Genomic DNA, 24,028 nt, shown 5'->3' on the forward strand with positions numbered 1-24,028 from the left:
AAATAACCTATCCATTACAGTGTATTTTCGTTTAACATGTACAAACACTTCTAAATGTATGTCGTACATGTAAATGTGTACGTTAGTGGACATACGAGACATGGAAGTTTTATGGCCACTTTTATATAGATAGATAGATGCACAATGCTTGCCTTTAGCGGACACGATTTCTGCTGGATCTTGTATGGTGTATTCTTCATTAGGTCTTTTGGCGTTCGACGGTGCTTACACTGTTATTGACGAAGCAGGCAGGTGTTATAAACAGACAAAGGACCCCTACAGTTTTGCTAACTCAGACAGAAGCAGAAAGCAACTGCACCGTTTATCCGAAATTACTGCTGACCGACCTTTGTGCAATTCCTTTTTACTATTTAGAGGTGGTTTGTTGTGGAACTCGTTCAGTGGATTCACCCTCGTTCAGTCGTTCATAATAGAGAAGTGATTTGCATCCGATATTTGCCCCCTTATATACAGTGCAAAATAGATAAAGCGTTTATGGCTAGTAGGCTTTGACTCACGATAGAGTTTTAGTGCGAACTTACGTATATATATATATATAGACCGGTTAGTAACAGATATAGTCCAACCAATAGGTGAAAGTCCATATCCCCCCCCCCCCCCCCAGGCGGAATTGTGTGGAATCTATTGCGATATGTATGGATTGCGAACGGTGCGAGATAGACGCGCCATTTGGCGTATTACTAAAACACATTTTGATGTGGTTACTATGGTTATAGATGGCCTTTTGAGCAGACTCGACATTTTGACATAGTTTGGCCATTAGTGACTAACTTTTTGAGATATACTATGTGACTGTTCGTAAATATATTCGTTAGTATTTCATAATTTGTATCGTCCTCACAAACGACGTGGCGGCAAGTTTTAAGCTAAGTTTCTATACAATATTTCTTTAAAACGCTAACAAACGAAAAACTGAATATTAGTCTTCAATACATTATTATCACTATTATTGTTTCAACATGTTGAAAATCATGCGAGTAATATTATATAGTCCTTGGTGATTTTCAACTAGAAAAAAAGCTAGCGACCTAATTTTATCTATGCCTACTGTATATCCGTGCCAAAATGGTGGTAATACGCCTCATTTATGAGTAATTGTCAGTTGTGTGTCAGTATACGGAGGGTAAAGGTAACATAAAGCCGATAGACGTATGAAAGGCAGTCCAATACCCTAATTAGATACTCAAGATTTAGTCAAAACAGAGCCTGTGTAGTGTGCGTTTAGCCAGAGAAAAAGGACTACCGACGTAGATTCTTCGATCGTAATGGCGACTGCGGTTCGTACGTCACCTCCGCCATAGCCCAAGCAGGCGAAAACGGACGCCGATCTTCGCGAGGTTCCTCCTCCTGGAGAGGGTCGAGCCGACGAGAAAGGGCAGGAGTTAGGTCCTCTTGGTTAGACTCGTGGCTGCTCTGATCAAGTTACCATCGTATTACTTCGGTTGCGAAGTAAGTTGCCGTAGGCCGCGACGTGCTTGCTCTTCTTGTTTATGTCAACTTCAGCTTTGCGGTACATGGCGTAGGGTACTATGGGTATGTGGGGGTTCGTTTTGCTCGTTGACTGAGTAAGATATTGAACCTAAACTATATTGCAGGTGTCATCATAGGCCATAGGACAAGTAATCTACAGTGTGCGTGTGCAGCGATTTACTGCGAAACAAAGAACGTGCTGCTTCCATTTACAACATGACTGTTACTGTTATTGCTTCGTTCTTCTGTTATGACACAGTATGATGCATTGATATTCAGGCTGTCTCTGATCGTGTCTATTTCACGCTAACAAATGAGATTCATAAAAACAATAAGCCCTGAACGTCAGCAGTTTCTTCTAACGGTGGCGTCCTGTCGCTAACTTCTGCTTGTCTGTGGTCAAATCTTCTATCAACGACACTCAAAGGATAACGCTGATGTTCGCCTGTAGAGCAATGTGTGTTTTTGACTTTGCCACCGCTATTTGCCCGAGATGAACAGTTCAAACGATGACTAGCCAGAAATCTGCCTTCAGCAGGCCTCGTTTAACGAATCATCAATGCAGCCTCCCTACACGACGGTGGTGAGTAAAAATGAGCATGAGCTTTTCAAAAAGTGGTCTCTTAATTCGACACATATAACCAGTAGCCTCAGTAAAATGATTATGGAACTACTGAGGGACATTTAGCGGCCTCGGAGTTTTGAATGAGGCATCACACGATATTATGCTATATATGTCTGTACGAACGGATTGCCTACGAAAAAAGGTAGAAACCATCCTTCCACCCGGTATTATTAGTGTTAAGGGGTCCTTAAAGTTAGATTCGGAGAAGCGTAAACAATAATTTGATGCATAGGCTTAGAGACGTTCGCAATAATCTGTCACAATTTACGTCGAATACCATACGAATGCCACGATATTATTGACCACTAGGCTTATACCTAATCGTTAAGAGAGAATGCTGTTATTTTTAATGTTAAGGTCGTTTGCCGGTTTTATCGGCGCTCTTAATGCTACAAACTACTTGTCTTTACTCTCATACTTCGAGACCTGGACAATTTCAGTAAAAGGTTTATTGGTTCTATGAAACTAAGAAAGACTACGACGCCATCACAAATGCGTGGCCAACTGCTGTTTATAATTACGTATTTCCTACGCCAACATTACGATATTTTTGTACTATGAAGCGGGTGATAGGTTTGCATATGGTCGTATCTGTTGAAATTAGGACATTTGAATTCAAAGCCTGGCTCTTCATCTAATTTGCTTCCATCCAATTACATGTAATACGTGTTTCTGACAGAAAGTTAAACAGGATTGAGCTATAGAATATCTGACAAAACGGTATATATAGGTCACCATTATGGACAAACATTCTATGACAAGCAGCAGAACGTATTCCAATTGTTTTAAATACGGATCTGGATAGATGCGTAAGTTCAGGTAAGGCAAGTTAAGCAAGCAAATCTTTTTTCAGTTACTGAGATGAGAGAAGTAACCGGGACGATGGAAAACAATAGTATAAGATGATCATAAGATAATCAGCAAATTTAGCAACATGGTTCTCATCACGACCTGGGGTTCAGCCACCTATCGTACCTTCGACTTCAGGGTAGATATTCAGGGTTCGGCGCCTAAATCTGGAATGCCTCTTGTGCCTTCTTCCTAGAACTGTACCTAATTCAAAAGAGATATTTCAGCAGAATAAGCATGTGCTACATGTGTTGCTTCGATATAAGCACCATTTGCCGCAGTTACAGCTTTAGTTTTGGAACTAGCTTACTCGCTCGTCATTTTCAAAATATTCCTTCTTCAACCTGCAAACAACTTTCTAGTAATAGCACTGGTAGATGTAAACTCGCTATGGTGACGTTCAAGTACGCCGCATAAAAAAAGTTCAATAGAATCTATTTTTGGACTAATAGGAGGCTGGAGCCTTCAAAAATTCAAGCAGTCGAAACTGACAAAAAGTCCGAAAGATACAAAAAAAATAGCGGAACAAGCCTTAAGGAAACTAACTAACCCAATTTACTATTAATATTCTCCTTTCCTAGCACTCAAGTTTTGTATGAAAAATCCAACTGTATCAAAAAATGGCGTTCTTGAGCTCGTTAAAAAAAAATGCTATTGAGCATTTTCCGGTTGGCGTACTAAAATGTCCTTCGGATATTTTTAAAGTCGCATGAAAACTGTCCATAGACATCTTCGGTCAAAAAGAGACTTCCGAGTGTCGCTGGCGCGCAAGGACTGGTTACGGAAGCGACACTTTTTCTTTTTTGCCACGATAAGTATGTTACTATGCTGTAGAAAGGGACTGGCTTTCTTTTGAAATTAAGAGAAACGGATGGAGGCATGCCTAATGCAACAAACAGGCAACCAAGCTTTCCCATGTATTCTATCTGCTTTATGGTGGTCTCCCTAGTCCATGATTATATCAATGTAAATTATTCACAGTTCGCTGCTTGTCCTCGAAATATTGACGCTTTTGGTGGCATGAATATGGACCAAGACCGAAAATAAGTGGAATCATGAATCGCTTTCCTGATTTAGCATCTTCAATATACCTAGATAATTCCCACTCTAACGTAATCTGTTTGTCGATAATCAGACCGCATCACATCTGCTTGCCTACACAAGTGGTCGTTATGCTGTGAAGGCAGCAACAGTAGTGGTGGATTCACGGGTGGCCCAAAGGAATCGGAGGCAAACGCACATATTGTTCAATGGAATACAATTTGACTGCCTTCTCAGAAAGTGAATTCGGAGCAATAAAAGCAAAGCCGATGGCCAGCGTCGACAGTCCGGTTTGCCACTAACATTGCCTGCGAACTGGAACTCTCTTCGGGGCGGCAATTAGTGCATATTTTAGCGTCCGCATGTATATATGGACGTGCCTGGGGAATCCTGCGAACGCAGAAAAAAAGATAGATATCTCGGGACTTTGTAGTCTAGACTTTTGTGCCTCAGCCCAGCGTGTTCCTTAGCTTCTAGTTCTCAATGCCTTACGGTGCCACTGCTTCTGGCTCTCACGTAGTATACCCACTTTTATTCTACAAGTGGCTCCTGCGGTAGATAACGCAGAAGCTTAATGTTGGTGAGTCTTTGATATGTGAACGCTATGCTGGGCAGACGAAGGAAAAGAAGGAAGGTGCCGGGCGGCTGTCCGGCATCTCTTCAGCTTGGAGTTTCTAAGAACTTTTAGAATAGCTAGACAAGACACCGGAGGATAAAACACAAGGAAGTAGGAAACAGCCGCTAGCAGGCCGGCAAGTATTCCTGTAGTTTTCTGCTTACTTTCCAAGTCTCCAGGTCAGCCTGAATTCATGCAAGCGTCGAGATTACGTCGCAACGAATGATGCGTGCGGTGACGGCGAGAGTATCGACGGGAGCAGCGTATGGGCTAAACTTTGCTTACTACCTCTATGGCTGAGTGGACCCGTTGTAAATGGGATATCCGCGTTAGATTTGCTGTAGATCATGTCTATCTAGAGACTTTTGGAGATAAGAGAAGATCTTGGTATAAAACTAATAAATATAGGAAGGTAATAGATTTGATTGCTTTCTTGTTTCTTTTCCTTGACTTGTAATGGTGTCTTATTATAGGGACACAGTGATATATAATTTTTCTTCCAAGTTGGTTGTTGCTTTGGGTTTAAACCAACGCTGATTTTCCAACCGGGCGTTTCTCACAATATCCGGTCAGTAAATCGACAGATGATCGGAGCAAGACAACTTTTGTTCTTTATCAGGTACATTTAAATTTTATCAAACCTATTTTGATAATTATCGTAAATAGTTGGTTATTGCTATCATCGTAGCGGTGTCACGAGACAAATGGTCATAAATTCTATTAAACAATGCAATTTCTCTATCAGCACTAGATTTTGAAACAGCGATCGAACAAATATAATTGTGGGTTATACTGTATCACTATGTCGATATGTTGTACTACAATCGTGAGCTTCCCGCCTCGGATCGTTCTTCCGTAAGGGAAAAACATCGTTGTTCCCATTACAGTTTACTGCTTTTAGCTACGGTTTCTACTATTACGACCGGTATATTTGCATGATTGCGAAAGATGGATAAGGCTAACCAGCTGGAAAGGGTTATTCGGAAATACGGAGAAATACATGAGTACTCTGTAGTATAGCAATTTCTTATTTAAAGAACGATCTCCAGCGTGTAGAGGGCGCAATCGCTCCTAACCCAGCTTCTGATATGTATCGACGTACAAACGAAGTAGCTGCCTTCAGTTCCACTTGACACATTGAGGATTTTTTGTTTCAATATGTTTCTTCTTGTATATACGGTCACTATTAGTTCCGCTGTCTAATTGCAATCGACATCAAAGAAAAGTAATAAATAGCAGCTTTAATCCTCTGATGTCACACGCCGAAGTGTCAATCAAATAAAGTTAGTATAAGTAGTGCTTAACGTACTTTTCTGGAAAAAAACTGGCCCGTTTTCTACACTGGGTAATGTTTTTAATACCTGTATAGTGTTATAACGTTGGTTATATCGAGAAGCGTTGTAAGTCATCATTCATTTCAGATAGAGCCGTTTGGTTCTCTGTTCAGATCAGGAGGAAAACGACTTTCCAGTTTTCAAAAGCACTGTAACCGTGACAATGGCTTACGAATGTGGTGAATCATTTACCGTTTCCATCAAAGAAAGCAGTTCCATGGGATTGGTGGACATGATGAGCGACTCATTAAAGTCTGCACACTGAGATTTCCCGCACAAGTTATAGAACCATACTTATGGAGTAATCAATAGCTTAACCGAGCTAGTGAACTACTTCTTTAAGACCGTGCCAGCTTATGTTTTCACGGTACGCCTCTACTTCGGATAAGCTTTTAATGGCAGCTGTTGAAATACATCAAAGCACGTACGTAGGCATCATCGAAACTATGCAAGTACGAACAAACCCAACTAATAACAACAGTTGAATCGAGCCTTTGCGACTACACCCATTTGCTAAAAACAACGTGTAGGGATTTAGCTAGTTATTCTGCAAGAAGAGTTCCGAATCATAACCTACGTGTTTACAATTAAGCACGTAGGTTGTAACCCACAGAGCATTTAAGCCTGACCCGTGTAGCTTGTGCTTCATAAAAGGCTCACTGATCAGTATCAAGCTGGGGGTATTATGTAGCATGAGCAAGAGAGATTCAGAGCAACAGTTAAGAAAAGTGAACGTTTTATCTGTTGATGACGAAGTGGAAGTCCAATAAGCCTCTATATTAGATAGTTCCAGAGTTATGACAGAATGTACTATAAGTCTTCGAGTTATTGACGTATTCCTTTTGTTGAACAATTTTATCGGAGCGATGACGTGCTCCGATAACGCGTAGGAAGCAAATTGCCCCTCGATCGGTAAGTGGGTCCCTGGCTGCGACCACCGTTAAACACCTAGTTTTGTTCTCTTACTCTCTCAGTTCTCCTGCCTGTACCTGCAATCGACAGCGAATGCGGGTCACGCTCCAAAGCATGCATGCCAGCATCGGCGAAAGGACCCCTGGAACACGACTAAATATGGGTAAGCAAAACGCATATTGCCCTGTGAAACTTAAATACGAAGAAAAGTTTCGCTTTTGCAACTAGACCGGTTCACTAGGAACTACGATTCTGCTCAGCGATACTTCGCCGCAGCCAGATTAAATAGCTGGACGATGCAGGTAAAATGGAGAATGGCAGTTCCTGGAAAAAAATTGAGGAAAAGTTAATAAATGTAAATACACGCTAATGCGTGGCTTCTACACGGGCATTGTTGTTTACTGTAAACATTGATGGAAAACACAAGTTAGCTCTGTATCATTTGGAGACGCTGGGTGAGACGCCGTTTGCCCCAGACATCTTGAAGTGTCAGTCTTCTCTGCGGAAATTACGAACAGAGTGTTTCTGGGGGATGGAACTGTAATATTTGCTGATGTAAACAGCTGCAACCATCTTTGCTAAGGCAGCAGGACCAAACTTATGGCCACGACCGACATTACTTTGTGGTAACAGGAAAAAGGTGGGTTTTTAGACGATCGCACAAGTGGACGACAAGCGACCTCATTCCTTCCATCCGACTCAACATGTAGGACGGACTCTGGTCGGTCGAAAGCATAAGTAGGTACATCTCATCCTTAGGCCTACATCTCACTTAGTTTAGACGAGCGCAGAAGCCGGGTCATCGGGCACAATTTCTTAGATCGGAGACTTTTCTGTCTGTAAAGGTGACGGTTCCGACTGGTCCGACTTGCCATAGCACGATGTACATATTTCTCAATTCCGGCAAGGCCTGACTTGAGCCATTCGCATAGGGTGTCTCTAAGAGTACTCACTTGGCGCCTAGAGACGACCCTTATAAGCGTAAACTGAAGCCAAATGTGTACCGCGGTGATTTTTCTAATGACGTCTTTTTTAAACGGTTCACTTTATGAAATGGTCATGGAGTGCATTTTGGTACATCGGCCACTCGCGTGAAGCATACGGTCGTCTTATAGCGGGCCAAGCTATATGCTAAGCCGTACCTATTTACACTATTGATATGACATATAATAACATTTCGGGATCGACTAGAAAGGCAATCTTCGTTAATAACAAATTAATAGAATAATTCATTACCTTACAAATTCCTTTTTGTATGTAAAAAAAAAATGCATATCGAATGTTCTCGTCGTATATATAGTGTGATAATCTGATTCCACGGCCCCCTCTGACACATACAAGCTATCCGTATTGCCGCTCTACTTGGGGCACTGAAAGTTTGACACGCAGATCTATACCCTAACTATTTAAGATCGCTCGTCTGCCTGCTAGGGCATTTCAAAGATCTGGTCAGTACCTAACAGATGGTACGCTCATTACCACAATAATATGTGGTAAGAAGTCGTGTAGGACACATACAACAAATGATTAAGATCTAATAGCCTGTCTCAATTCACCCTACGTGAAATAGCTTTTATAGAACGGCCTGCGGTCAAATTGAAACGAAGCATGTATTGCAAATAGCTGATAATAAGTAGGATAGTGATGTTATAATAAACTGTTATAGAATTCTTGTCACTATGACTTCTTCTTCCCTTATACCGGCTGCGTATAGGATCGAACCCTATACGCAGCTGGTATAAGAGCCTCCTTACAGCCGATTCTAAAAGCAAACCACGTAAACCTACTGTCGTTGAAAACAAGTCTACATGGTTCAATATGATTTCGGGCGGAATGGACGCCGTTACTTTCGGCCTCGAATCAAGGAAAGGAGGTGTCCGTATTGACGTCAAAAGCAATAAAATGATAGTCATAGAGGTACGTTCACCAGAGTTGGACTGACCCGAACAGGAGGGATTCGGAAGCAGGTAAGCCATTCTAGCCGATATCCGACGGCTACTAATACTCCTCGCATATAAACGCCGCGCAACGATTTCGCCTCAAGCCTACAATTGCCTTGTGGCTACCCTTGTTGCCGTACAGTTGATCGTAGTCGGCCATATAGCGTAGATCATTTAATCCCAACGTGCGACAGTTGGACAAAGCAACAGACTGTGACCCAGTGAGCCGTCCCATGTGACGGGGGTTTTCGAACCATATTATTATTAGCTTACCAGCTGTCGTAACATCAAATCGCGATGGATCACCTTTATTCGCCCGCTAGATCGGCGCCACATAGCCGCCCGAAATTGCCAGAGGAATAGGCTTTTGCAACTGGTAGCATTTTACTAGCGTGGCATATATAGTTTTGGCCACTTGGCAGAACGATTGCCAGTTGCCCGGGTAAATGAGAAGGCAAAACGTTAAAGGGATCCTCTACGATTGTTACCGCTCTAGTTGTTTAACATCAGGCAGCAATTACAGTAGATATTTAGGTAATGATTCGTTTCTCGACGCAACAGATCAGCGTGATGGGTACTGTTTACGTGACGGGTACGTCTGTCGACGGAAAACAAGCCACCCTTTACTTTGTAGGATTATTTGCGTACTCCTTAGAAATGCCACAGGGCTGGCAATAACGCCAGCAGCAACCGGTTGATCGTGTATGAGATTAATTGTTTTAATCATAGATCCCTTTGCCCTATTGCCACTCCTACAAAAGCTGCTTAAGGCCGCCTATTGATTAGGGGTCCGGTGATTTGACGAGACCGGGCAATGGTACTGCTGACGTTAACGAGTGCCTACGGCAAAGTAACTAAAAGAACATTAACAGAACGCATATTCCTACACTTCAACTAGTGACTACGCTTTACATTTGACCTTTTCCATGAAAGATAGCACAGTTCTTCCGCTACACCTCATGGCTTTTCAGGCGCTGTATCTAGTTTCCTACCTGCTTACCTACTTGCAAGCAGGTGAGTGCACCTTATTTGTACGATTTGCGGTTTATTCACGCTTGACGTGTATTCATAGCGTGCCTGGAGTAATTTACAAATGTGCTTCTCGGAGCAGCTGGTGTCGTCACAGATCTGCTCTGATTATTATTATTGCAGCGATGCGTTAGTCTGTCCTTTTCGACTGTTAAATATTTTCCGTAGTGATGGCGCTAATTAGGTTTATTATTTTACCTTTATATTTTACGAGACTATAGAATATTTTATGCCGAAATTGTCTGGGAGACCATTGGGGGTTATCCTTAAATGTTGAAAGTCTTCTTTCTTATTTGTCCCATGTTTCTAAATGACACTGGACTGCATTTTACGGTTCTCTTCACCTATTACAGTATATAAGGCGGCCCGTAGTGATATCTGTCAGGCTGACTTTAGCATGATCCATAGCTTTGCGCTTGACAGCACTCACTGTCTATCGATACGAGGGCGTTAGTTTTGTTTGGAACCAGATAATGGTTTGTACAACAGCCATATTTCGGCCAGCGAAGGCCATACTTACCTGTTGTCCTATTGCCGCAATGTCACAGATCATGTTCACTATATTCGACGTGACTATCGCCTACCCCCCATTCTTTATCGCTCGCTCTGACGAATAACGTTTGTAACAAACGATACGTAACATAGTCTGTCATCTTCGCGTGTCTTCTTTCCCTATGTACGTACGGTCACACGGCATGCCGCTGTAACTAGAACGCCAGCATCTACTGACTCTATTTATGCGCTGTGAGAAGAAATTAAAACGTGGTCCTCGCTAGGACTACTATATGAAATATATGTACTAACAAACTTATCATCTATTAATACTAGTCAATAAGGTTACTGATGGCAAAAACATGTTTCATTTACAGGATTACGACGTTACTACTACGGCCACTATTGTAGTTATTAAGCTATTTTTATCTGACTAATTTCTGATATGATGATTACGTAATATCCATCTGGCAGAAACTAAAACCAAAGCAATGTATACATGAGGAGCGACCAGATGTGTTACCTATGTTACGGCCTATCTTGTACAACTCACGCTACCACTAAACTCCACTTGTCTGTAGACATTATTTCGTGTTTACTGAAATACTTATGGCTCGCATTGACGACGGTAGGGAGTGGTCAAGAGGCACGAGTGGTGTCGTTATCAAAGTAACCAATGTGGCTTGGTATTGATAGCGAAACAACGTACAGACCTGTATGGCATAGTTTGACGGAGTAAAAAGGTCGAATCGGCCGTTCGTGAGTCGATGTGCTCATATGTGCGCGTATCTTCTCTACGTATTGAATTTACCGGGGAAGCGACAGCGACGCCATATGGCTGGAAGGTTGGTAGACCAAGACCTCATGCTTTCTCTACGATTGTTCATACGAACGAGCGAGTCGGGCTGAAGTGCTCGTTGGAGAACGATTAACAGTACTTGTATCGTTTTGTGCAGCTTTGTTAATCACATGTTGACACTGAGGACTCGAAGCGAATAGCCCATGATGCAAAAGGAAAGATTCGAACAGACGTTTCCTCTTTAGAGCAGTAAGAATTGGACAGTGACGGAGGACGTAAAATTGAGAGCGAGAATAGTCAAGATAGGACAAAAATATTGCTGAAATATAATAGAACGCTGTACCACCCACTGCTACACTGGAAGCAGCTATTGGAAAACAATCATGCGATTGTCGGGCTTGCGGACGACAATCTGTTAATAGCAACAGTACATCAAGCCTGTATCCGAAAGTGAATATTCCTAAAACTCGGTCTACTGTTTCATCAATCATAGTCATTATAGTACTGCTTGAAAAAGACCTGAAAATCGGTCACAGTCAGAATCTAACAGTACGAAAGAAAAATGATGATGTTCGTTAACCTATTAAAACTGCGTATTTCATTGCAATGGAAGGACGCATAGAAAAAAGTCAGCGTATGTTTGCCTTGCTCCAAATCGCAAAAGAGTTAGAGAAGGAATCGGAAGTCAACCGATCATTAGGGCATCATAGCATTGTTCTTTTGATAGAGGTCATTTGTGTAGCACTACTTAATAGGGAGGGGCCTGCCATGGCTAAACGACACAACAGTTCGCCTCCAAGTAGAGATATGCGCTCTTTGCACAGTGCTAGGCTCACTAGAGGGTCATGTCCTTCCATTTCTCTAATTACTGTTTGCTCACTATAAAAGGTATTTTTATAACACCGGTTCAAGGGAAAGCGTGTCATTGTGTTTTTGTTTAAGCAGTCAATTAATTTAGATGCGTGTCCAAGTACCCGAGCTTACAACTAATTGTATTTAATGAGACGACGTACACGACAATTATCTGTTGTGGAGTTCTACAGATAGAACACAAATGGTGACTCCTAACAAGTAGTATAAGCTTTATCCACATGATACAACAAGGACAACAGTTTTGAATCTAATTAAATCAGGGCAACACTTGAATTGAAGGACTCTCTAAATCATTTGCTGTGAGCCTCGTGTTTTTCGTCCTAAGTCATACATCCAACTTTGGCCTACATAGTCTCCGTTATAGATTCAACTGAATGCAATAACCCGCAAATTTTTGTCTCGGTCACGAAAATGGTGAATCTCAAAAACACAACTCTCTGTTGTTACCTAAACAATAAACCCTTTCCACAATACGTCACGAGACATATTTGCTAAGCATGTTATCTGAGGTTCGTAAACTACGTAATAGTATGATTGTCAGAATCGGAAATGTCCTCATCGATGATTTATCACTGCACTGCATCAATCGCTTCACATATACCTATCGTGTGTTCACAGGACCAACAATAGTATTGAAAATACAGTCTTAATGACGATAGCGGTAACAGCAGCAGTCGAATGAAAAAAGTCCTGAAGGACCTGCTAACTCAAATTCGACAATGTCTTTCACCATTTCTGTACTACACAGCCTGGCACCTTCGTGGAACAGGATCACTGGATTTACCTGTGGGCTGGTTCTATAGTCACGGCAGCGAATATGCAACTGGATATGTCGATTACCGTCCTGTCTCTTTCCCACCGTGTCAATCTTGAACAGTCCCATTGCACACGGATACTCAGCAATGTAGGCTAGTTTTTCGGAAACCGAAATGGGCTCAGGTTCGCTGTAGACCTCCTTCTGGATGATCTCTGCAGGAATGCCCCACGTTCAGATTAGTGGTGTTTCAATATACAGCAAGTAAAGGCTAAACTACACACAGATAATTTTAGTCGGATGAGAGATCTGCTTTGTCCTGAGCTGAGATGTGCCACTTAGTCGTCCCTTTTTATCTTGTCTTTCGACATAGAGACGTCACTTTTCGTCACCTGACAGGGTTCCGTGCGGAAATGTATCACTGCAAAGGAGCGCTTGGTTGCATGCAAGATACTGAGCGGAAATGGTAAGCCGATTTGTAATATTCGTTTCGCATAACACGAAGGAAACCCGAGCATCAGCCTCTCGAGTCATTTTCGCTGAGTAAACGTCATGAAGTATGTTGTCATGTCTATAGCTTGTCTTGCGAGTCAACTTTCCGCTTAACTGATGGCCGTTATCCCTTAAAAATGCCTAAAAAGAGTCTTCGTCGCTGTCTGAAGGTCTTTCGAAAAAGCACTTAGATAATTGGGAAAAGCACCTAAAAATAGTATTAGAGAAATGCAACGGTCATTGATGATGCGTAGTAACATGAAAATAAGTACTTTATGCTTTGCGAAAACACAGCCCAATTAATCTCTCCGTACACTTAAGTATCTATATATCCATGCTAAGATATCTAAATGATGACTGGGTGAAGTGTCGCTCAATAGTACGGTACATATAAAAAATTCAGTGGGAGTAAATTTTAGGCTGATAGCAGGCCAAGAGTCTGAAAATTGAAAGGACGTAGAAAGTCTCAAAAAAGCCAATCGTTGGAGCTTCTTCAGGCGATTAAATGGACAATTGATATCCTGCTTTTTAAAGTTGCCATTAATTTTTCTATACGAAATCGAATATTATTTTTCTATTAAGCAATTTCAGTTAACTTTCAAGCTTCAAACTTTATTGGAACTATTATGGAAATCTTCCTCGGATTTTAAAAAGCCGCATGAAAACTAAGAAAAAAACATAGACCGTCGAATTCAAACAAAAAAAAAAGAGGAACTTTTTAATATTCGTGGAGGTCTATCCCGCCCGAAACTATCGCAAAACAGCTGATCTTAGTCGAAGTTGCGACAACGACATACTCTTTTCCGTCGTGTTTGTTGTTTGTTCTGAAAATGACTGGCATTCCTCTAATACAAAAATAGCGCATGAACGTATGCCCGCGATCACAAATTTTCCGACCAGGTTTGTCTTTGAATGACCGCCCTGTTTACGGTAGTACACATATGAAGTAGATATATGGGACTTCGCTCTCGTCTGCTCTAACTCATTCTGATTTATTCACGTTAGTTTCTTGACCGACAAGCAAGATCAGATGTATTTCGTGCGAGAAATAAGGGGAAATCGCCAAGGTAATTCGAGGATTGTGGCGACGTCGCGCATCCACTGGGGAGGGGCCAATTCGGATGCGTTATAGCACGGGCACGATGCTAGTGGTACGTTGCAAAAGCCGCTTCCGTACAAAAGACACTTGACTGCTGCAAGAATGCGCTATAGCTAGTGGATATGGCCGAACGCTACGGTCAGAATGTAAGAAATTAACAAATGCTACTTTGGACGCATCCAGGGTATAAAAGCCTGAGCCTCTAGTGGATCTATTATCAGTCTCCGACCAACGGGCTACCTGTTACTTTATATAGAGTGACTGTCACGCTAAAAGAACGACAAGCCCAATGCGACAATCCGTCGTTGTCTCAAGCGGAAAACTAACTCGGTATCGGATGTCGTAGTATATCGATAGGTCGAGTTTAGCAGCGAGTTCCCTATATGTGTTTCGATCAAAGGCCTGTCGATATTACCCAACGAAAGCGCTCTTAATCTTTAATATACTCATTAGCCATGTGCAATAGTTTTTACTTACGAATAACATGTAAAAGCATAAACAGTATAGGTCCTAGGAGTCGCAGCAAGGACTGGAGCTACTGCGCCACCATCGATACGAGCATACAACAAACTTACGCCTGAGAAGCTTGATAAATCCGCAAATGACATTATTCTTAGAATGACTAAAAATTATGATTCTCGTGCCGGTTTCTGACAAGCGTAGTCCGGGGCTCGCCTAAGTAGAGTGCACCGTACACTTATAAACATACAAACTATATAGTCGTATGTGTCGATTGCTTCCCGACGGTGACGGAATGATCGAATCAACGAGAGCAAGGCAGACAAAATTAAAGTTGATAATTTGTAACCGAATCAGCAGCGGCCTGGGTTGCGTCGCTGTACGTCATACGTGTTCATTAATACATGCAAACGACACGACAAGACGCTAAAACGAGTACGCATTGAACGTGAACGGCCATTAACATTAGCATACCTACGAGCCTTGACGATATAACGGTATCACCTTGATGACCAATTGGTGTCAACTAGTACCAATTTGGTAATAATGCTTATGAGAATGTTGCCAGAGCTGTACAAGTGCGGAGTAATTCAATGATATTTGTTACACATGCGAAAACCATTTGAGGGATCTTTAGAAATATTGTGACGATAGGGGTTTGTTATACTTAAAAAATCAATTTCAGGATGTGCGGTAACAAAATAAATAGCTAAAGCCTATAGTTTTGCTTGAATTTAGATACTGGTTCCGGATGTTACTCAAAAACGAGGTAGAATTTTGTTTTACAACAATTAGCACGCAGACCTTATGTATTAATCATTATAGCCAAGTTAGCATGTTACATGTACTGTATGATTAACGGACATGCTAACACAAATTCAGTACCCTTACTTTATATATATTGGGGAGCTTCGTTGCGAAGATAAGGTCAAATTAACAACAATAGTTACAATTGAGTTTACGTAAGGATTATAATTGGTTTGGCTTCTGCAAACAGAAAATAAGTTTTTGCCAGCTTAAAGCTACCTATTTCATGAAATTGTAGAATTTGCAGATGAAACAATTAATAATAACAAATCAAGAGGAAATTGTCAGAACGACTTCGATGTAAAGTTCATTTGGCGGGGGTAGATAGTTCGAGTATGAACTTGCCTGGTGTTTACCATCAGCGATCACTGTGATAGTTTTTACAAGCAAAGGCAAGATTTGCAGATTTTCATTTCTGCCAGAAAATTTGTGAGTCGCACCTATTTTAAGTCTATGCCCAGTCCCATGGGAAATTACCGTGAGGTAAACATTGTTAAACGGTAAGCAGTACCGTCAACACGGCGTTACCGCTACTCTGGTAACTTAGCATAGTATACTCCAACAAAAACATTACTATCAGTGTCTCAATAATCGGTCGAGAAAATCAACCTTCGCTTACTCAGGTCCCGGCGGACATGGTCAAGTAAGGCCATGCTGTAAAAGAGCTGAAATTGAATGTTACTTAACGTTGATCATAAAACGACACAAACAGCATCTTTCAGCTAAACCTGACACCAATCTTTAAAGTTCCTCTTACCGGAGCCTGGCTCTCTTCCTAAGGTGACACAGTGTACGATGTCGTTAGGTCTGGAAGCTTCGCGGATAAATAGGCAATATTAATAATAAGTTTAAGCAGAAAAGTTCCTGTCAAATACACTTTAGATGAAAGGCTTTTTATGGACTAATGAGACAAAACAAATCATCAGCCTGTAGTAACGCAGCAGATCCAGGTTGACCTAGAAACTTCTACCGTACCTTGACTTTGGGTGGCTACATTCTCATTTATAGAAGATTATAGGACTCTATCTGCTTCTCCGGCCCACGGTTTCACTTCGCTCATTATGGGTAAGTGGTTTAAGCTCTCGTATCGTTTCGTCTTCGAAATGGGTTGCCCCGTCAGATGGGGAAAGCTAGAATTTAAATAATTCATAATGAGATCGAGTACTTATCCAAACACAATATCAAGCATATTTGAAAACATACACAATGACACGTTTAAATAAGACAAACTAATTATTTACTATTGATATTATTATTGATACAATCACCAGCTCAAGCCGAACAGTGTGCACAATCATAGGATCCTTCAAGGACGCCTCAAAGGCGCACTGACGTGCGTATATTCATCATGCATTATTGAATTAGGTATTGTCACCCAAAATCCTCCACGTACTGTTAATGATATGCCAAAATGTGCGTGTATTTCGAGTTTTTTTGCGCGACACCCTCGTTCATTCGGCTCTTATTAACTTGTTGCTAGCAGAGTTTTGCAATATAATACTGAAAAGAGCGGCCAATATATATATATATATATATATATATATATATATATATAGTTGAAAAAGTAATGATCCACCAGACTATTTAACACGCTGGTAACATCACTGGGGTGTCAGAAAGAAAGTGTCCAGATAAAAGCGTTGTATACCCTGCCCTGTCTACTTCGTTCAATTCGAAGGCAAGACACGTTGACATTGTAGCTACAGCGGTTCGTAATCGGTGTACCGCCTTTGAGGAGAATATGGGGAAAACGGGGGTGTCGCAAGAACGACATTAATCGTCGTCAGCATCGAGGCTAATTGATTGATCTTTGCAAGTCAGTGACATGCCTATCGACTATTGGTGCACAATTGTCACGTACGGGAGTGACACTGATCGCGAAGGGTGATGATGATGCGCATACTGATTCATATATAAATGGGTTTTCAATGAAAATATCTACAGATCTTTTTCACTGATTGAAACGATCTTTTACTGTCTGGCCAACCTCCTGCTAAACGATGTAGCGCTTTTTATCATGTTAATTATACTAAACACTTATCGGCTCTCAGCCTTTTTCCCCACTGGTTAAACATATTCAGAACCAACTCCAGCATGAACATAGCTACTTCACTACTGACCTTAGACCAGTTGAGTAACGTAATAGTAAACCACAAAATTCAGGGACGCAATAGGGAAATAGCAGCGGCTTGCTAGGATCGGTAATCGAACATGACACATTGCATGTTTTAGTATATCATGATCTTTTTTTTATTTTTGCTATTTCTACAGGGGGTTCTACTGCAGGAAGATGATGTGGACGACGGGGTTAACGATGTGGGGGGTTTAGTTGCTGAGCAGCAACACGTCGCCTTATTACCGACGCTGACGACGCTTCATGTCAACGACACGGTACCGGGGATCGTTAGTGGAAACGGTTCCCTTTCGGATGACCCGACCGAACACCGAATCAAGGCAATGCTAGAAAATATGATGGACAAAACGAAGATTATGGCTATCGAGGAAATTCCACTTATTATTCTATTAACGTTTTATTCGGTGCTCATCATGACGGGAGCTATTGGTAACGGTTTAGTTTGTGTGGCCGTTGCGCGCAAACCCGCTATGCGCACAGCTCGCAACGTGTACATCATCAATTTAGCAATCAGCGATCTTATTTTATGCTTGTTCACGATGCCGTTTACTTTGGTCGAGTTAATCCTGCGGTACTGGCCTCTCGGAACTATCACTTGCAAGCTTGTTGGAGGTCTTGAAGCGACATCGATCTTCGTCTCCACGATCTCTATAACAGCAATAGCGATCGACCGATACATGGTAATCATCTATCCGTCGCGCGAGACGTTTCAGCCCAGGACAGCATTTTTCGGCATATGGTGCTTCGCCCTTCTGCTGGCAGCTCCGCTATTTGCCTCGAGAATCGTCGAATACCCGGAGATGCCGCCGGAAACTCGGCAGATCCTTCGCGATCGTGGTTTCGAGTTCAACGACGATGTCACCTATTGCATCGAGAATTGGCCACATGAACGGGGCAGGTTGGTAACCGAAAATTTTTATTCATTCTCTCCTTACATTGAATGCAATGTCACTCAGGCCTAAAATTATCGAGTTGCCGACAGCAAATTTTCGAATCGTTAGAGCTTTTTACTTCTTCTTATTTTACACAGATAAGTATTATAGCTATACATTAATTATACAAGTTTACTAAAATTATTACTTAACTATGAAAATAACAAATAACGTGTTGATGTTTCGTACACATGGTGCACCCTAAATGTGTCCTTTTGCTAACCAAGAACAGCTGGAGCTATATCTCGCTCCTCCAAAAGATCACTGTTTCACCGTTTGACCTTGACGCAAGGGCTTACCAGCTGTCGCCGCGTGAATGCAATAGCCTATGCCCAGGAAGTATCACGCAGATTATTTTCAATTTCGGCGAAGTAGTGTAGGCCCAAGGCGCAAAAGTATAACCATTACGCAGTTAACCCAAAATTGCGGAAAGGGGCCGACCGTTGGTGGCATAGGCAGCTGCGAAATTACCTCTTCGCTGCTTTTTGACATGCGATTCTCGCAAGTATGTCTTTAGTAGCGTGCAATGAAAATGTGTCTAAAATTTAGTGGCAACATTCTTTCCTTCTATTCACCCCTGATTTCTCGCCCAGGGTCACGACGTCATCATTATAACCGAATACGAAGCATGTCTACCACGACCCAAATCTATTTCCTGGATGTTGCTAGTGGATCCACCTGGGCGATCCTCAATTTCGAGCCGAGCACCAGGGCAGAAATTGGTTTCTTCAACAAAAGGCCTGTGTCCTATGCGTTTTTGTGTGCGTGTGTGTCTAATGGAAGAGGAATCACAAATAAAATACGATTACGCCGCGCTGTCATACCCCGTGGCTTGTACCTGCTGGTGGGAGTATAGATATTTGTCGTGTTCGTAACAAAAATTTCTTATCTTTTCAGTTTCTGTCCCTTGTACTCTTCTTTGGCCTTCTCAGCGGCAGGCTATTCACTTTCGATCAAACCTCAGCCAGATGGGGAGACAACCCATAGCAGTCTAGACTGCCAGTTGGCGCATTTATCGGAATTAACTGCTAATGAAACTGGCGAGCACCATCAGCCTGGCCGGCCTTGTTTAGTGTTTAGTCCAGGCCAGCTTCGGTGCTCGCAGGACTTCTAAGTCATTGTTTACAGCAAATAAATTTCGCCCTATTATTGCTTAGTTAGCCTTGTCCTTTCCAGATCCTGGCAGTGCAAACGTTTCATCGCCGCCGCCAGCGTTGTTGTCTCTCGCATATTATCAACACGTACAGAAGGGGCTAGCAGAAGTTTGTAAAAGTAATTTTGCGATTACACAGTTACGCTTTTGTGGCAGAAGACACAATAACGAAAAGGTTGGCTGTCCAGTCAGTCGGCAATTGGCGGTCTGTGAAACGATGACATCATTATCTTGGCCAGGACGTTTTAGTTGGAATAAATTTTATTGTCTGGTCCGTATAGAGACGAAAAGAAGCTTTGCTACGCCGTTGAAGTTTGCGGTGAAAACATGTCAGGATTCCAAGTGGTCGACTTATGCGGCTGCTCTAAATGGTTTAGGCTTTTCATTTTAGAACGTTTTGCCGAATCAGGTTCTTTTATCTATCGCAGTTACATAGTTTAAATATATATACGTGTGTGTGTGTGTGTGGATAATGATAAAATGCTGTAACAATGCCAATAGGCAAGAATATGTAACTTCTATGAATATGAATAAATACATACAAACCATAGTTGATCTTTTAGTCGTTCTTCGGTCTTACAATGCGCTGTACTTTTCTGTGTGCAACTCTGATCTTCTTGCAGATTCTACTATTCGATATTTACCCTAGTGTTCCAGTATATGTTGCCTATTATTATCGTTAGTTTGGCGTACGCGTCTATCTGCCGAAAGCTGCAGTGTCGAATGGCCAGTACGGGCTCAAAGCTCGAAGATAAACTATTGCGGGAACGACGACGGGTTCAACGCACAAACAAACTTCTTATTTCGATCACCGTCGTGTTCATCCTGAGCTGGCTACCACTCAATCTATTAAATGCTTATTTTGACTACATTAATCCGAAACTGGATCATCAAGCATTCAAGCAAGTCTAATTCTGTGTACTAGCTTTTGTTTCTTCAACTTTTTTAACGCTTTCATAGTAATAATTATAATAACAATAATCGCTTTTGTTTTTTACAGTAACTGCCAGCGTCTGAAAAGAAATGTCAAGTTTTTTTTTTTAACTTTTGTATCATACGTATTGTTGATTGTTTACGTTTGGCTACAATACAAAGGGACAGCGTGACCAGCTTTTGTTACCAGTTCGATTCTGTCTAGTCATACGGAAATGACAGCTCGTTAGAAAGATATGAGTATGGCAGTTGAAAAAGAGTTAGCCTTCTACTATTTATTTCTCTTTCAGAATAACGTTCGCCATCTGCCATATGTGGGGCATGAGTTCGGCGTGCTCCAATCCGTTCCTTTACGGCTGGCTCAATGATAATTTCCGAAAAGAATTCAAAGAGATTTTTGGTTCATGTTTCGGGAAACACATCAAGCTGCAGACGCCCGTCCGGCCTGGTACGCTCGACGAGTCGGATGCGGCTGTTAAGAAGGACATGACCGCGCACCATCAGTCTGTTGGCCTTGTTTCTGCGTTGCTGAAGGGCGATATACGAGACGAGACCGCATCAAAGATTAGAGACAGCGAAAGGGTAGGTACAGTTCTAGTTCAAGACGGCGACGACACAAAGGCGAAAGTAACTGTCCTCAGCGGCAGCAACGTCCCGCAAACAGGATCACCCGTATAGAAGGTCGTCGTGAACCAACCGCATGGTTAGAGAAAATGTGTTAGACAAAAGTTTTTAGCGTTCAAGCAACACAACGACGATACGTTACAACTAGTTATTTGTTGACTGATTTTTAGTTAGCCTCGACTCAGTAAATCCAAGCCTAAGCTGAGCCACTGTAATAAGCTATCCAGCGACCAAATGACACCGACGAAAACACCAGCAAAAAGGTGCGATTTCTTCTACTAATAGCGGTGACTGGTAGCGAAACACCAATGGCAAATGCTACAATCGTTGCCGGCACAATCAATCCAATATGGAGCAAACAATATTAGTTGTCTCGTTTTCAATACGTAATAATTAACTCCGTTGAAGATCTTCAGTGACTGGTAGTTACTCATTCAATCATCTATTTATTACATAGATAGAATGCTGTAAAATCGTTTAGGGGCACCCTTGTACTATAAATTGAGTATATGAATGTAGAATGCATTCGCAGTGTTTCAGATCCTGCCATAGAAATCAGACCGAGTAAGTGAAATGCATCGGGTAACAACGAGATACACAAGAAGAGGTAATATGTCGTTCACTAGTTGAAGTGACAAATGATGACATTGACCTCATTCCTACTTCGTTCAACAGACACATGGAGATAGAAACGGAGCGTAGCAAACGTGATTTAGGTTAACCTACCCGTAAAAAGATGACAACTAAAAAACAATCGAAATTCACGTGACGGTTTTAAATCGAATATACCATAGGCTGGCAGTTTGATTTTGCCGCCTCTTGCTGCTACAGCGCCCGCTACCGGATCGTTTCGATCTACTTCTCGTTCCAGCGGCGCTGTATCAGGCTACGTCTTAATTTTGAACTATCAACTCTTCGCACGAATTTCCACATCGAATGCATCGAAGCGACAAACAGATTTTCAAAAAAATTAACTCATGTTTGATATAATATCGTAGCTCGCTACCCCCAGAACTTTTACCAAGGGCTGAAGCAAAGTTCACCCGTGTCGCTAATGACAGAAGCAGAAGTATATCATGAATTTCTATATATAATCTATCCGCCTACAAATATTCATTAGCATTGGATCGTATAGGTGCCTGCTAGCAGTGTACCGAACTGTTAGTGTCTATGGTTTTATCGCATTTACTAATCAAGCGGTCTATGCTACATGTCAAGCTTCAACACAACCAGCAAGATTTTATGCTATTCATATTGCACTGTTATCATCTATTCTAGTCAAATTAATTCAATACCAATTTCAATGTCAACATATCGATAATTAATTTTTTTGCAAGCGACAAGCTATCGATAAAGAGTGAGACTCATGTATAAAAAGGTAATAATTCGTTCATATTATTGTGCATATCATGACGTGTACACGTATGTGCGTGCGAGTGCGTCCTTAGCTGTTATTTATTTTTGCTTTGACTATCGCGCAAAGATTACCTAAATAAATAGCCGACCCGTGAAAGACGATCAAAGGACAGAATTAATATTGACCTACGGCAGGCCCATGCTAACGGCACTGTTGTTGGCAACGGTAACAACAACGGGAATAATGGTGAAAGTAGCTCGGTAGAAGACTCGACTTCGTGTATAGATATGCCAATATATTAAAATATGCATAAAGTAAACGTAAGTTCCAAAGGATTATATGTACGTTTATATAACTAATAATATCATAGTTATCATAGTAATGAAGTACGCTGATACATCGCGGAACTATACATAATTAATAGGCATTGGCAAATATCGGTTCGCACTTGTTAGGAGTGAGCGTAGACGCTGAGTAGGGTAAGTGCATACGGATAAAAATGATGACTAGAGACCCTGCATACGGAAACTGCGTACATGTCTGATCTAGACACTATTTAGATCCGTAAATATGGAGCCTCTATACGTATGTATAAGTTCTTTGTAAAGTTCGGGGTAGTACAGATATATTCAGCATCGTATAGACCGTGCAATGGAGAAAGAAGAAGTTGATCGTCGCAGGGTACAGAAAGACACATACACGAAGTTTGTGGCAGAAGATAGGAAGCGGACGAATAGACAGAAGCGAATTAAGAAATACAAGTATTTTCACAAAAATAAAGAAATTATTCGTTCTTCTATACTGTGCCACGTATTTTTTTTTTTAAATAGGAAAATCGTTTTTGTGATTGCAAGTGGTATACACACATATCTAGAACAAAGAATATGCGTTGTGTACACGTGTTGTCTACCGCATCGGCAAGTTCAAACTAGCACTTTCGATAGTGGTTTCGACATAGTAGAATGTCTTCAAAGCAAAATAAGTATTCTATAGCAAATCTTAGCTAAGAGCGAGAGAAACCGTTGGCAAGCGCGGTCATCGACTAGGCTGCTTATCTGGCGGACTCTCATGGATGTGGCCCAGGGTCTAATGTAGCTAGGTTAGGGTTAAATATAGACGATTTTCTTCCCCATAATTTGTCATCATAGTATCGGCATTTATTGCGTTTCAACCGTATGATTGCGTTCCGGCCAGTTAAATATAGTTTCACAGATCGACAGTCGATCATATGTCTATAGCAGACACCTTCAACGCCATAGACCTGTTAAGTAGCGGTGCTGGCG

At 41.6% G+C, this 24,028-nt stretch overlaps 1 protein-coding gene across 4 annotated transcripts; it reads left to right on the forward strand.

The window, feature by feature from the left end:
- Window positions 1-1,410: 1,410 nt before the first annotated feature.
- On the forward strand, window positions 1,411-23,547 carry LOC111254546 (neuropeptide F receptor-like). 4 transcript variants are annotated; one of them, XM_086976044.1, is made up of 6 exons: window positions 9,212-9,822; window positions 10,707-11,174; window positions 16,621-16,677; window positions 17,884-18,644; window positions 20,455-20,733; window positions 21,055-23,547. In XM_086976044.1, the coding sequence occupies exons 2-6, from the start codon at window positions 11,097-11,099 to the stop codon at window positions 21,440-21,442; spliced, it is 1,563 nt and encodes a 520-aa protein (XP_086832170.1). In that variant the 5' UTR covers window positions 9,212-9,822; window positions 10,707-11,096; the 3' UTR covers window positions 21,443-23,547. The 4 variants fall into 4 exon arrangements, with proteins under 4 accessions (XP_086832171.1, XP_022671227.1, XP_022671228.1 ...); XM_086976045.1 differs by lacking the exons at window positions 9,212-9,822; window positions 10,707-11,174; window positions 16,621-16,677 and adding exons at window positions 1,411-1,470; window positions 1,617-2,074; XM_022815493.2 differs by lacking the exons at window positions 9,212-9,822; window positions 10,707-11,174; window positions 16,621-16,677 and adding exons at window positions 1,483-1,531; window positions 1,617-2,074.
- The last annotated feature ends 481 nt before the right edge of the window (window positions 23,548-24,028 follow it).

This window comes from Varroa destructor, unplaced genomic scaffold (genome assembly GCF_002443255.2).
Source record: "Varroa destructor unplaced genomic scaffold, Vdes_3.0 BEIS01000007.1, whole genome shotgun sequence".
Classification (NCBI taxonomy): domain Eukaryota; kingdom Metazoa; phylum Arthropoda; class Arachnida; order Mesostigmata; family Varroidae; genus Varroa; species Varroa destructor.

Excerpts from the sequence above, each read along its gene's own strand:
- LOC111254546 (XM_086976044.1), top strand. The coding sequence starts at position 11,097 with ATGTGCTCATATGTGCGCGTATCTTCTCTACGTATTGAATTTACCGGG. Across the intron at positions 16,678-17,883 it reads TTTCACTTCGCTCATTATGG|GGGGTTCTACTGCAGGAAGA; the intron begins GTAAGTGGTTTA and ends CTATTTCTACAG. Across the intron at positions 18,645-20,454 it reads TGGCCACATGAACGGGGCAG|ATTCTACTATTCGATATTTA; the intron begins GTTGGTAACCGA and ends ATCTTCTTGCAG.